At 38.6% G+C, this 14,321-nt stretch overlaps 1 protein-coding gene across 6 annotated transcripts in view; it reads left to right on the forward strand.

Annotated features, from left to right (window-relative positions):
* LOC101849024 (pericentriolar material 1 protein) overlaps positions 1-14,321 on the forward strand; it is a 55,442-nt gene that overhangs the window by 28,973 nt on the left and 12,148 nt on the right. For 3 of the 6 annotated variants that reach the window (XM_005091124.3, XM_005091128.3, XM_005091127.3), the window contains exons 23-37: positions 817-893; positions 1,727-1,895; positions 2,451-2,617; positions 3,511-3,672; positions 4,015-4,151; positions 4,795-4,915; positions 5,324-5,643; positions 6,116-6,162; positions 6,748-7,000; positions 7,415-7,643; positions 8,741-8,845; positions 9,168-9,335; positions 10,735-10,884; positions 12,375-12,578; positions 13,849-14,084. In XM_005091124.3, coding sequence (XP_005091181.1) covers positions 817-893; positions 1,727-1,895; positions 2,451-2,617; positions 3,511-3,672; positions 4,015-4,151; positions 4,795-4,915; positions 5,324-5,643; positions 6,116-6,162; positions 6,748-7,000; positions 7,415-7,643; positions 8,741-8,845; positions 9,168-9,335; positions 10,735-10,884; positions 12,375-12,578; positions 13,849-14,084 — 2,545 coding nt within the window. The remainder of the gene's footprint in view (positions 1-816; positions 894-1,726; positions 1,896-2,450; positions 2,618-3,510; positions 3,673-4,014; positions 4,152-4,794; positions 4,916-5,323; positions 5,644-6,115; positions 6,163-6,747; positions 7,001-7,414; positions 7,644-8,740; positions 8,846-9,167; positions 9,336-10,734; positions 10,885-12,374; positions 12,579-13,848; positions 14,085-14,321) is intronic. The other 3 variants (XM_005091126.3, XM_005091125.3, XM_035973094.1) reach the window with 3 other exon arrangements.

Genomic DNA, 14,321 nt, shown 5'->3' on the forward strand with positions numbered 1-14,321 from the left:
AGCTTACACACAGGAGCATCTTTCAGTCTTGATTTCATGTTGACAGCTTTACGTTTCAGCACATAAACTTACATCGTACATCATAAGTGTAAGATTGGGCAGTCGTCTTAAACTTTATAAAGTCATCAAAGCAAAGACCTTGAAATATGCTGCCTTTTGAGGCGAGGAGTGCAGCATAGACGGACGAACACAACCTTGGTGACAAGCGACATGAGTTGATGTCTCCTAACAGTGTCATCTTTTTAAAAAAAGGCTAATTTGTGATCCAACACATCTGTAATCAGATTTTATACTTACCATCTTGTCATTTTGCATATGAATGAATACATTTTGACAAATGACATAATAATGGGCATTTTTGTAGCACCTAATCCCTAAAAGGCTCTAAGCTCTGTACAATTCAGAACTATCTCTCGACTGATAAATCAAAAGACAGAAAATGCACATTTTGAGATCATTTAACAACACAAACACACACGACTTTTTTAATGTGATGCTCACCACGCAATGCAGTTTATAATTATTGTTATTAGTCTTTCTTGCTAGTGAGGTATAAGCCTTTAGTTGGATGTTTGAAAATATATATCTTATTTAGTTTATAGCTAAGTTTCTAAGTTTCTGATACGTTCTCCTTTCTGTATTAGATTTTACAATGTATAAGCAATCATAGAATTTACTATAGAGCACACCTCGCTGTAAATTCATTTTTGTTTGATAGATATTCAAACTAAATAATTTCTTGGAGAGATGTAACCCAGATGGCAGAGTAGTTTTAAAACTTTCCCAACATCATTGGTGTTTTTGTTTCCACTTCAGATACAAAGAAACCACAAAGGAAAGAAAGTAACAGAAAGTCTCAAAGAAGGAATAGAGAAGCCAAACTTCGTCAAGAGGTGAGATGCACACTTTTGTGGTCTGGATTCCTGTACAGCACTTGTTTTGACCCTGGATACGTTAGACAGCTGGATTTGGTGCATGCTCATTGAAAATCATGTTTCATGTTCCTTGACTGAGATGCGGAGATATTTTAGTTAATTTTTTCCTGTAATACTACCTTTTTCCGTAGTGTCTCCCATTTGTTCTTATCCAGATGTTCGGAAGCTCTAAAAACTGTTCATAACATGTCAATAAATGTCACTGGTGACTGTAAAGCTTGTTTTCATTTGCCATATATTGATTTTAGAATGGTAGACAAATGTGTAAAACTTCACGAATTGACTCTTTACACCCTGAGGTTTTTTCTGTTTCCCACAGTTTTTTCTAGGCACCTAAACCTGGTGCGCTATGTCTCATAACCCCCAAAAATTGCCTCCAACTTTTAAATGGCGTAAACAAAGGCTTAGTCGTTATCTTTTTTAAAAACTTGAATCGGGAGTAGTTTTTTAAAAAAAGCAAAAGCTAGCACTAAATGAAACAAAACAGTTGTCACTAGTATCTGACACTCCCCACGTCAGATGGGGTTTAAAGAGAAATGGATCTTAATGATAACTACAGTTTTTCTTGAATAGGAAAATGTGTTTACCAGCAACTGAGATATAGTAGTTAATTGTTTTGCTGTCACATGCAAGAGACCCGAGTTCGATACCCGACCGGGAAGAAAATTTTTATTGAAACAGTGAAGATTATAATATCAAAATTTTTATCGAGGCAGGCAGTGAAGATTATAATATCGAAACTGGTTTTATGTGATAATGTTTTTAAAAATGCCATTCATCTTTGTCCACAGAACTATCGATCCGCTGAAGAGATTATGCAGGATGATGAAGTGAAAGGAAAGAGTGGAGAGTGGTTTAGGGTGGTGGAGGATCGCCTCAGCAATCTCAGTGGTTCAGTGGAAGCTTTACTGAGGAAGTCGGAATCGGAGAACCGACAGCTGAGTGTTTCGCTCAGTCAAGGTGTGCTCAAAATTCTCAGAGTTTGAACTCTTTTCGATAGACAGCACTTAAATAGATTGTATTTGTGTAGCGCAAATTCCTGCTCAACAGCAAGCTCTTTGTGCTTTACAATCCATACTTATTGTTATTTCTCAAGTTTTTACTTATGATCTGTCAGGAGAAAAAGGATGTTGTGAGCTGAATGGTTTTTGCTGCTTTTCAGAAGTTTTCCACCCATATTGCTACCTTTTGAATTTCCAGAATCAAATCATGTTTAAAAAAAAGAGAAATCTATATGTCACAGACGTACCTGAAAATATATTATTGATGACTATAGTTTGCTGATTGCTGTCACAAATTTCTGTCAGATAATTAATGTGGTCGTTTTTTTCCCCAAGATGATTGTAGATATTTAAATAAAATCCTAAATGCTGGTTGCTTTTCAGATAATTATATCACAGCTTCATCAACTTTTTCACATACGAGTTCGTAGACACTGCACGAAATCGTACCATATTGCTTGTGCTTCAGATTATCTTATCACCACTTAATCAACTTGTGTTTCCATCTCACCAGAAAATGCCCCTCAAGGAGGCAGCCTCCTGAACCCTGTCCAAGAGCAGATGCTCCAGTTGCAGAACCAGTCGATGATGCTGAGCTTTGGCCAGTTGGTCCAGTCTCTGTCCAGGCAGCAGGTGGACATGCAGCAGCTACAGCAACAGATGCAGATGTTGCAACTTCAGGTGAGCGTGGCTGCTACATGAGGAGATCTGAAGTGCCTGGTGTTGGTGGCTTATGGTTGCTGTAGTGATTATTACTTTTTCCTCTTCTGTGTTTTACTTATCTCAACCCCAGTTCTTTCTTGTCGTATCTCCATTTTTAAAAGCAGTGAAAACAGTTCATGACAAAGAGTGAGCTTAAGAAGATGTCACATTTTCTATGTTAAAAAAATGAAGATACAACAAGAAAGCACTGGGGTCATGTTTGGAAACACCAGACATCCTCACCAATGCAGGGGTTAATTGACTATTGGGCATAAAGTTTTTCTCTGGGGTTCAATTTTAATGGCGTTGCTTTATTTTTAAGACAGAATTTTAAAGTAATGTTGAACAAAATGAAAGGAACTTTTTATAGTTCATTCATTGTAGCCTTGATTATCATTCACCTATAGTATTAATTCAAATCATCCTGTATTTTGCTGCAGGGCAAAAATCTACGATCTATCTGACAATGACTCCTCATATGTTTAGTGATATAGCAATATATATACACCATAAAGTGAGAGAGTAGGTCTGATCAACCCATGTGGTCCCCCCAGCAGAAATATTATGGGCTGTTGGACACCAGAAGACTGCTAAATTTGTAACTGAAGCCACCAAGGGTAAAGACACGGGGGGGGGGGGGAAGACATAGATGAACTTATGTGCCTGTAACAATTTTTCTCTCCTGTGTTGGCATTTTCTATTAGGCTATTTTGTTGGTTATTTTTCATTGCAACGTGTGGTACTGCCTTTCTATACGGACTTACTTACGTAATGCGCATAAATTAATCATGATATTTCCCAAGACTTAAAAGGTGTTTGTATCGCTACTGTTGTGTTTTAATTGACAAAGTCATTTTTGTGATTTTTCTCAGGTACAAGAGTATCAAGGTGATCACAGTTTTCAGAACTTGACTCCTGGTGCAGGGCCGGTTTTACGTCCAGCTCTCTCCACGACAGCTTTGAACAACAGCAATTACAACCTACAGGCTGCTACCACTGTAGGGGCCCAGTCAATCAGCCTTAGTCGGCACCAGGTGAGTGTACATGTTTGTACTTGGTGCAGTAATTCTCATGTACCTATTGTTCTCCCATATAGATAAAGATAATGAAAATAAGCTGGCAAGTGATCCATAATTTCATTTTTCTCTAAATGTAAGAACTGTAGTGCTTGCTTGCTTTTCAGAATACTGAATAGGGTGGGAAGTGAGTGATTTAGTCTTAGTAAATACAAAGTTTGCAGCACTTCGTTTGATTTGGATTTCTTTGATCCTAGATTTCTTTTCTTCAGTACTGACTTTATCTAACTTGCCTTTTACTTCAACATGGATATAATGATTTATAATGATTTTCATTTCTCTGTTGTGTTTTGTTTTCAGACTTCCCTGAACAACACAGCCCCAGCAGGATTCTTAAGCAGTCACAGTCCTGGTCTCCGAGGTCCTAACCCATCCTCTGGACATGGTCTTTCCTCCAGCAACCTTTCTCTCGGTGGGCAGGGCCCTGGACTTTCAAGGTTTGGCATTGGACAATGGCAGAAATTGTTTTTTTTGCACTGTTAAATAAGAAGGGTGGTCTGAGATTAGTGAAATTATTTGAGTGTGGCTCTGCCATTTGAGTAGTTGAAGGATGTTGGGATTTTTAGTTAAATTGATTCCTTACAAAAGTTGATCTGGCTCAGATTAGCTAAAACCCAGTGGTTTTTGTTCTTGTAACAGAGATTATGTTGAGGTGTAATTCATTACTGCTATGATCTTCAACCATTTTGTTTTCAGTAAACAGTGCTTTACCAGGAGTAACAATGACAAGTCAGTTGCATAGTCAAACAAATTTTGGTGAATTCTTTAATTTTGAGCAGTTCTGGGTAAAGAGGTAAAGTGAATATTACAATAGCTTGACAACATTTTTGTTTTCAGAGTATAATAATTCCTATTGTGGCAATTGCTTTCTCTCCTTTCAGGGAAATGATATGTAGTGCCACATGTCTTGTGAAAGATTATTCGGTGATTGTCCCTTATCTCATGTACTCATGCTTGAGTCATTGTCTATGTGTCGAACAATCATATAAAGGTCTTTTGTGTCTTTTATATCTATGTCACATTCTCAGAATGGGCCTCTTTGTATAACGTTGTGACATAGCCATTATTTTTATTTGTCAGCAGCCTGGCTCATCTTGGGACAGGGCTCAGTGTCAACACAGGCTCCCACTCGTCTTTACCACAACAAAGCACAGGCTCCGGATTTGTTTTCAACCCCTTGGGCCAGTCCACTTTAGTTTCTGTAAGTTGTATCCTCAGTTAGTTTTAATTTATACAGCAGGGAAACATTTTCACTGTTAATTTGTTTTAGTTTGAAGCTATATGACATAAGATCAGGGCATTTATGGAAATATTAAAATTTTAATGGGGTTTTTTTTGTTGGAAATGAAATGACAATAGTTTTGTGATGAAGAACATAAGGTTTGTTTTATTAAAACCTTGTTTGTTCATGTTTTGCCATGTGTATCATTACAGGTAATTGGAACTTGTAACGAAGCAGCGAAGATGTCTTAGTAATGTGCTCAAAATGGATTGTTGTTTAGGATGGAAATATTATGGATGTAAAAGATAGTGTTAGCTCAATGAGATTATATCATTTATCTTTTAAGGTTAAGAGAATAAAAAATTTTCTTCCCCGTCTTCGTACCAGATGCCTCAGCAAAGCAATGTCCACCTGTCCCATGGGGGCTCCTCTGCCTCAACCATGACCCGAGACTTCAGCCAGTTTGTGAACACCCTTACACCTAACTCAGCCTCACAAGCCGACTCCCTTGCCCAGTTCTCTAACCTGTTTGGCTCTAGCAGCCAGCAGCAGCAGCCTCAAGGTATGGGGTCCGGGTTCCCCTCGTTCTTCTCACAGAATGTCAACGATGACGGGAACGATGAGGACGGAGACCAGGAGTTGGACGAGAGCCCTGTGCCCAGAATGAGTTCCTACTTGAAGCCTGAACTTCAAAAGCAGGGCAAAAGGTACAGGGTTTCACAGAATTAGTTTTCCTTTCTGTTGTTTTGTTGTTTTACCTCTTTTTCTTTCTGTTCATGGGGGGGACTGCTATTTTATTCTCAAGATTTATTGTTTTGATATTCTATTTTCAAATGGTTAATTAGACTAGGACATCCTCCTGTACTCAGTCTACAAATGAGGGTCTATTCACAGTTTACCTTGACTATTTGGTCAAAGCAATCGCCTCATTTGTCAAGTCATGTCTGCTTTTCCGTTGATGTTTGCCTTAAAGCTCTGAAGCATTACTTTTCTTGAAGTATGTCATGTTTTTCATCAGTATATAAGTTAAAAGTTGTAACTGTTACATGGATTAGTTGGGGTTTTAAGTAGAAATTGGTGAAAGATGCAATTTTTGTGAACTGTGTTCTCTTATGTGAGTTATGGTAATTTTCTACTTGGTTGAAATGTAAATGTGTCTTTCTTCTATATCTCTTGCAGAAAGCAAGGCAGCAGAGTTAAGAAATCTGAAAGTGACCCAACTTCAGGTATGCCTTGCATCATCATTTTCTTCCTTTTAAGTAAACATTTTTTCATGAACTTGCATTGTAATATTTGGTTTTTATTTGTGACCCAAAAAAAAGTTAAAAAATATGGGTTTGTCTTTAAATACCAACTTGAGACAATTTTGCAATGTATCAATAGGGTAGGGTAATTATCTCATCTTAATTGAAATGAATATTTAGATTTAGTGGAATTACTTTGTTGTGCTTGTTGTTTTTTGGCCTTTTCTCTGCCAATCTGAATTATTAATTTTTGAATTTGAAAAAGATTTTTTGAAATTTAGTAATATATTAGTCATTTCAGAATTATTACTCCTGATAAGCTTAAAGGTGAGTCTTATTAGCCTGCAGGGCCACAGGGTTTTTATGTAGATGGGAATCTGGTGTGTCTTTGTTATCTCTCTTATAAGTCTTGAAAGTTCAGATGTCAAGTGCACTGCTAATTTCTGGTGTCTGCTTATATTGTTTTGTTACGGTTTTTGTTGTGCATTCTTTTATTTTTAAAACTTGATATGAATTGTGATGCTCACCTCAACTAAAACACACGTACCTCTTCTCTCTCCCCCTCAGGTCTGAGAATGTCAACGCCTAAAGTGGAGAACTCCTTGAGTAGAAGTCGGGAGGCACTGGCATCTCGCAAGCGCTTGTCTCAGCGTGAGGGTGGAGTGAGTTACCGCTCAGGGACCAGCTCTGGAGGTGCTGATGCGGCTGCCTACGCCTCGCTCATTGCTGGAGCGGAGGGGGATGCTGGCTCAAGCTTCTCCAGCATTCAGTCCATCAAGGATGAGCATTCCAGACAGAGAAATGAACAGACTAGTGCAAAGTAAGATATGGATATTGAAGTTTTCTTTTCTGATCCTCCTCAGTTGGAAGGATTACACAACTTCTGGGAGGGTCATTTGTCTAGTCAGTTTATTTCAATTTATACTGTCTATGTGCCCTCTGTTTTCTGTCTCCAGATCCACAGACCTGTCTGATTATGCAAAATTAGGTCTGCCTGCAGACACATACCTGCTTGTAGGTGGTTAGCTGGTGTTCTGGTGTGGTCTGCCCCTTCTTTTCTATCAAACATCTACCACCCTTTTTCCTATTGTTATATGTTACTTACAAGTAATACCTCTAATCTTCGACAGTTAAATGACTTACTTGTGTCGCTATTAATACTCAAAATAAAACTAAAATTGATGTTCCTGTCTTTGGTAAAGTGCAGTGGTTAACGTTTGTTTTCTGCCTTCAGATCCATAGACCTGCCTGATGACAACAACACCCTGTTTGAAACGCTGAGAGAGACCATCTACTCGGAGGTTGCTTCCCTCATCTCCCAGAACCAGAGCAGACCCCAGTTTCTCCTGGAGCTGTTCCGTGAGATGCGGCAAGTGGACTCAGACTTCATGAGGCAGCGGACGCTTAACTCCTTACAGGATGTGATCAATACCACACTCAAGTCGGGCAGCGCATCTTCTTCGGTGAGAGTTGATGGATGGGGAAAAATGATTTTGTCTGTTGGTCACGTGAACAACGTTTTCTTTTGTTGTTGTTGTTGTTGTTGTTGTTCTGTAAGGTCATCGAAGCCACTCAGTTATTCAGGCAGTGAGACTTGAGGATGAGTAAAAAATTACATACTTTGTAGGTCACATTTAAAATTTTAAAAAATTTTAATTCTCTATTTGAACATATGTTCATTTTCTTGATAAATCTGACAATCTAGATTTCTGGAATTTGTTGGGATTTTTTGGGTAATATTCTCATGCTTATACATTTATTTGTATTTAAATCTCTTTTTGCATGTCATATTGCACTTAATATAAAAATAGTCTGACACAAGACTCATTAGAAAACATGATCCTCAAATTTTGTATCCCAATGCACACATTTCCAAAGTTCAGGAAAAGTTCTGGATTTTTTTATGTATCTGTTTTTTTACGTAGTCAGTTCATTACTTTGGTTTTTAATCCTGTGAAGTCCTGCTGTGTATCTTCTTCAGCAAAAGTTAAGGGTGGAGGAAAAATTGTATTGTTTGTAAGTCACATGATCATTCATTTGCCTTTTATTTTTTCACTGTTACTTTTTTATCTCTAGGTCTTTCACTGAAAGAGTTTTGTGTATAAAACCTGAGGATTTTTAGATTTATTTGTATTATGTAAGGCTTTGGTTTAAAGAGTAAATGGAAGAAAATAAAATGTTGGTAAATTCAATAATATATTTTTGCAACATGGATTGTTCAGAATTGTAAGCAGTTGATATAACAACGTGAAAGTTTGTAATAGGCTATCTCCTATTTCTTTTTTATGTACTGTGTGTGGATGATTAGAGCGTACCATTTACTTTTCCCCAACGCAAAATGACTGTTGATATGTTTCTCTTTACTGAAATAATTAAACATAAACCAAGTTTTCTGTGACACTCTGAACCGTATCGCCATGGCACATTGCTCTTAGAACCGCAATGGAACTGAACATGGCTTCATATAGTCTGAATATCTTTAACCAATTCAGATGAGACTGATGTTTTTGATGAGTGATCTCTCTCAACTTATCCTTGAACTGAAATGCCTGTTCCCCAGAATGCTCCTGCTTGGTTGAAAGCTGCCAACACTGCAGACACAGCCAACTCTGAACAAACACCCAGTGAGAGTGTTACTTCTGAGGATGACGAAGAATTGCAGGTTGTAAGTATAGTTTTCTGTTGGCTCTTTGGTCATATTCATAGGAAATTTTCCAGCTATTTGAGTTTGTGTGAATTGTATGGTTCTTGTGTGTATTAAAGTGATTAAACTGTATTAAATATTGTAGAATTTACTGTTTAAATGTAGCCTACTGTGAGTATTCAGACCTACAGATTTTTAATTTCAAATGGAAGATAATTTCATGTTTTGATTTACCTTTTATGTTGACATGTTGGTAAATGGTTGTCCATTTTTTAACTCATAAACTCGCTTCACTTGTGTGTTAATGGGGGTGTAAAGCATGTATAAATATTTTTTTTCATAGACCCGCCTTCAAGAACAGATCACCCAGGCAGAAAGGAGTCTTCTTGGCAGGCTGAGTCGGGACACCGGTCCTCTTCGTAACTTTCCTTTCGACTACGCAGAGGCTGCAGATCACCCCAGCTCTCTGTCGACGCCCACAAATGGGACCGAAGACTCACCTTTTTTTCAGGTGACTCGATAGGAAGTAGCTCAATGTCATCTTGTGGGTCTTTTTTGTTTCCACTAACTGATGTCATCTGGCGCACAAATTGGAATGTGGACGAGGGGAAAATAATTGTATCTTACAGTTTGTTACAAAGAATGGTAGGCTTAAACAGCACGTAAACATAGATGGCTGAAAATAAGTCAGTAATGGTATGGTTTGGTGCTAAGTGTGAGATGGCGGACACAGTGTGTTCGCTGTATATGAAATGCCTGATTGAAGCAGTTTTTTAAAATCTCAGATGATTTCTATCTTGTTATTTTCTTTGGTGCCCACAGTGCTTGTTGTCTTGGGAATCCAGTTATAAAAGACTAGTCACTCTTTTTTTCTAATCTGGAAGCATATTTTTGGGATCACCAACCGTTTTTTTTGTTGTTAACTCTCATGAATGACAATTTAACTCTTTGTCTGTGAAGTGTGCAGACATCTGTTCATACTTACAAATTACTTTCTATTTTTTAAATTTGTTTCCAACTAAACACTTTCCTATGATAATGAGGCGCAAGATAAAGCCACATTAACACTAACAGCCATCTGCATCTGCGTGTGTGTCCAAGTCATGCAAAATTGTCTAATAATTTTATGAAATGAGGCCAGAATCTTTTTGGATTGGGAACCTTATTTGATATTTGATTCATTGTAATGGCAAGTAGAGTTTTTCTCATTTCTTGATTTCTAGCAACAGAGATTCTGTCTTTGTAGCATTAAACTTGTATTGAAAAAGGCTCGAAAGTATGGACATGAGTTAACTTCTGAAGGGTAAAATAGTTCCCCTTAGATTTTGAAAAACCCACTCTGTACCCGAGCTGTTGTTGGACTTTGGGTTGCCTTTTATTTTGGCTATTACGGTTGTAGGTGTTTGCTTTTGATCCTGACTTGAGTCCTGACCAATACTTGTACAACACGTAACTTTGATTATGGACCAGATTTTATGATGGTGACCAGCAGTTATTGTATGAGAGTAAAAGTACTAGTGTGGGAAGTTTGAACTCCTCCTCTCAAATAAATAGGCAGAACAAGCTCATTTGTTCCAGTACCGGTAATAAGATGTTTCAGCTAATGTCTATTGAAGGCAGGAAAGATAGAAAAATCCAAGAGAATGTTCATCTCACAGTAAGAAATATCAGCATACCGTCAACTCAAATTGAAATTTTTACAAATATGATATGGTGAAAACACTATTTAGAGGGTGGTTGAGGGGCGGCCTTGGCAGGTTCTATGTCTTTTCTTACCCTTTGGTGGGTTCTGTCTGTTTGTCTTACTTTTTCCCCATGCACTAAATGACTGTTATAATGTCTATGTGCTTCTCTTCAAACTCAAACTGAAACATGAACTTTGTCTTTGACTGTGCCGTTCAACTTTCCAGGATGCCCTGGGAGAGACAGTGATAGAATTTCAGAGTCTGAGACTTAAGGAGGCGGAGAGGCTGCAGTCCTCCCAGGGTAGAGGAGGAGGAGGTAGAAAAGAGGGGTCAAAGAGGCAGGGGCCACAGGCTGAGGGAGGGAGGAGAACTCAGGTGAGATGGAACGCTGAGTGTGACGGGGAATGTCACTGTTCTGTTTCTCCCTGGCTTTGTCACCGTGTGCTTTCAATCAGTGTTGTTTTGCCTGCTGGGGGTGGCGATGGGCCAGCAGAGGTGTTGTCCTGAGTTGAGGAGTTATTTCCTAAAGATGGGACCGAGCCTCTTTTTCGTTTTTGCTTTGTGCTTTGTTATGATTTTGTGTAAGTTCACTGTGTTCTCCTGATGCTCAAGCTTGGAAGTTTTCAGAGTTTGCTCATCTTTGTAGTGTGGGTGGTTGGAGGGCGCCACTGGTACAGCCGACCTCTCTATATGTCCCTTCTTTTGCTTCTATATATCTTACTTTTCACGGCAGTATAAACCATTGTTGTGTCAGTGTGCTTCTCTTTCCTCAAACTGAAACTCATTACTGTGGTACTTGCTACTTGTTGGTACCATAGTGGTTAATAGTTGCTGCTGATGCATGCCTCATCAAGCAGTTGATGGTATTTTGTGGAAGGATGGTGCATGTTTCCTTTGCTTAGAAACTTGATTTGGTTTGGGAAATAAATGAATATGACTGTTTCGTATGGCTGTTGCAGTTTTAAGAAATTCTTGTCAGTGCTCAAATATGTTGTTGTTTTTTTTATGAAAGCGGGAATTAAAAAATATCTCTGATGCACCGGTTTGCTTGCTGTGCAGTATTTGCTGTTAGCATTTAAAACCTTGAACGCAGGCTTAATGTCACTTTTCTGTTATGTTTTGCTTTTAAAAGTTTTATGTTATCTTGTAGGCTTGCTGGTGTTTGATATCAAAGTTGTGCTGCTGAAAAATATCCGTTGTGTATGAGTTGCACTTCTTTTCTCTTTAAATAATGTTATATGCTTGCTCACCTTGTCTTTTCTTCAGTACACAGTTACATTTAGGTAACTGAAGCAGTATAACGTTTCAAGAGAACGGATGCTTCCAATTGGAAGTGATGGTGTTGTTTACTTGCTTCATGTTTCTAATATGTGCAGTGTTGTGAGCATTTTCTGTTTACTTGTGTTTTCTTTTTTTAAACATTATTGTGTGCGTAGCATATGATAGTATTTTCACTGTAGTTTAGTTTCTGTGAAGACTTGCTCTTCTTTGTGTGAATACAGTACTACAGAAATGATGTCATTAGTTTCACTAATGTATTCTTTGCCTCGTTGTTTTAGACTTTTCCAGTAAATTTTCTTTTTCAAACGTGTCAGACTATTTTCACGTAGATCTTAGACAAGTGCTTCCTTTTCTTCTTTTGTGTGTCATCTAGAGCTTTATATACTGGTGCATTATGATGTTTTAAAACATTTTGACCATAATGACCTACTTATTTTCTTTGTTGCTTTTGTTTTTGTCTGTCCCACTTTTCCCCTTTACTAAATGACCATTAATTTGTTGATATTCCTGTCTTTACTCAAACAAACAAAATCACAGCTATCACATTTTTTAATGATCCAAAAATGACCTTTCAATCCCAACAGTCTAGATGGGGTGAGAGCGGCTTTCTGTCATCACACCAGTTACTGACAGACATCAAAAGGCGAGGTCGCGAGGATCGTCGTGGCCGGGAGGAGCTTGGAGCTACTGCTGCGGCAGGGAAACTGTTGTTGGATTCACAGACCAGCGAGGTGGCCAGCAGCTCGGCTATGGACCAGGCCAGTGAGAGTTCTTTCTCTGACGTGCCAGTGAGTCCAGGGAATCTGGCTTTTGTTTTTTAGATGGGGTTTTTTAAATAATTTTTTTTTGTTGGGGGGGGGGGGGGGGGGGTGTGTTCATTTTAATATTAATTTTATGGGATTTGTACTTAGTAAATCTAGGCTTCTGGGATTGAAAGATCATTAAGTAAAGTGAAAACATTGATTTAATCGTAAAAATGCTGAAGATTAGAGGTGGCAGTACAAGAGAGTAATATACAAAGAAAAGGAGGAGAGATAAGGGCAATAGATGTTCGTTGGGAAAGAAGGAGCAAACCACACGAGAGCACCTACCCACCACCCATGTTTTAGAGATGTTTTGTAATGTTTTATGCCTCGTTGACACAAAGCAAATCTGCTTTGGCCCTGCCTGTCTGAATCAACCTGTGCTGAGTAGTTTGCAACATCCCAGCAGACAGACCGAGAGGCTCAATTAAAAAACTTCTTCACTCGAGAATTGAATTCACATCTTCATGCAATAGTGAAGAACCGAGCCATTGCATCATGGAAACAATACCTGATTTGGAGAGACATAAGGTTTCGACATCAGGTATAAGTAAGTGGTGCCCGTGAGCAGAAATTCCACTATTCTCTTTATTTTCAAATTTTAAAAACGTTTTTAGGGGCAGGGTGTTATTTGGCCTTAAGAGGGATTATTTACTAATTGGATTTATTTCAAATAGGTTTCATCATGGAAACACAGTTCGTAACAATTTTAAAGTACAGAGCATAGGTCCCGCTAAAACTTAAAAAGTTATGGGATAACTTTAGTTTCTGGAGGGAAGTCCTTCTCAGATGTGCTCATGAATCTCTCTGTCTGCTGTTTGTGTCTGTTAGCCTTACCTTGTCCCAGCACTGAATAACTGTTATGATGTGGAGGTGCTTCTCTTTGCTCAAGCAAACAGTGCACTTACTATTGTTCCAGTATCCTTGCATGGCTATGAAGGAGTTGGTCTGACAGATCAGGGACATCATGATGAGTTGGCTTTGACTGGCAGGGTTGAAGCAGCCCACCTCTTACATCTAATTTGTGTCAATGAAAGTGTGAAACAATTACCATGACAATTATCACAGGTGCTGATTTTCCGAGAGAAAAAAATATGGTCGTCCGGATATCCGAAATAAGTTTGATACAAGATATATTTTAGACTGTAATGCGATGCGTAAATTTCAAGTCTCTTTGCATGTTTCCATGGGGTTACAGAAGTTTAGGAATTTTTTTGTCTTGTAGTCAGTTGGCATCTCTGAATTTTTATTGCAGTATCCTCGCATTGACATGAAGGAGCTGGACCGTCAGATCAAGGACATCATGATGGAGACAATCCCTGTGGTGAAGCTGCACATGGAGGACGTCTGCTCCCCGCAGCTGTTGGCCTACATCAAGCGTCTGGTGCTCTCCCTCACGGCACAGCTGGGCAACCAGGAGTTTGCCCGATTCTTCCAGCGCCAGCTCGCCTCCATCCTGCAGGACACGCTGAACAAATACGAGGGGCGCAAGTGAGTGATTGTCAAACAAGGCGGGCATGGAGAAAAATATATTATTGATGCACACTGAGACCTTTTTTTTTTTTCTTTGACTTTACAAAGAATATCTTACTAATGTCTGATCTAAAAGAATAATATTATGCAATGATTTTGTTTGTGCATGTTTTCATACTTTGATTTTCAAGGGATGTGAGTGGGTGAGCAGGAATTGTGGCAGGGCTGGAAAAAGTCCTTACATTCTGGAGTTTT

This window comes from Aplysia californica, unplaced genomic scaffold (assembly GCF_000002075.1).
Source record: "Aplysia californica isolate F4 #8 unplaced genomic scaffold, AplCal3.0 scaffold00026, whole genome shotgun sequence".
Taxonomy (NCBI): Eukaryota; Metazoa; Mollusca; class Gastropoda; order Aplysiida; family Aplysiidae; genus Aplysia; species Aplysia californica.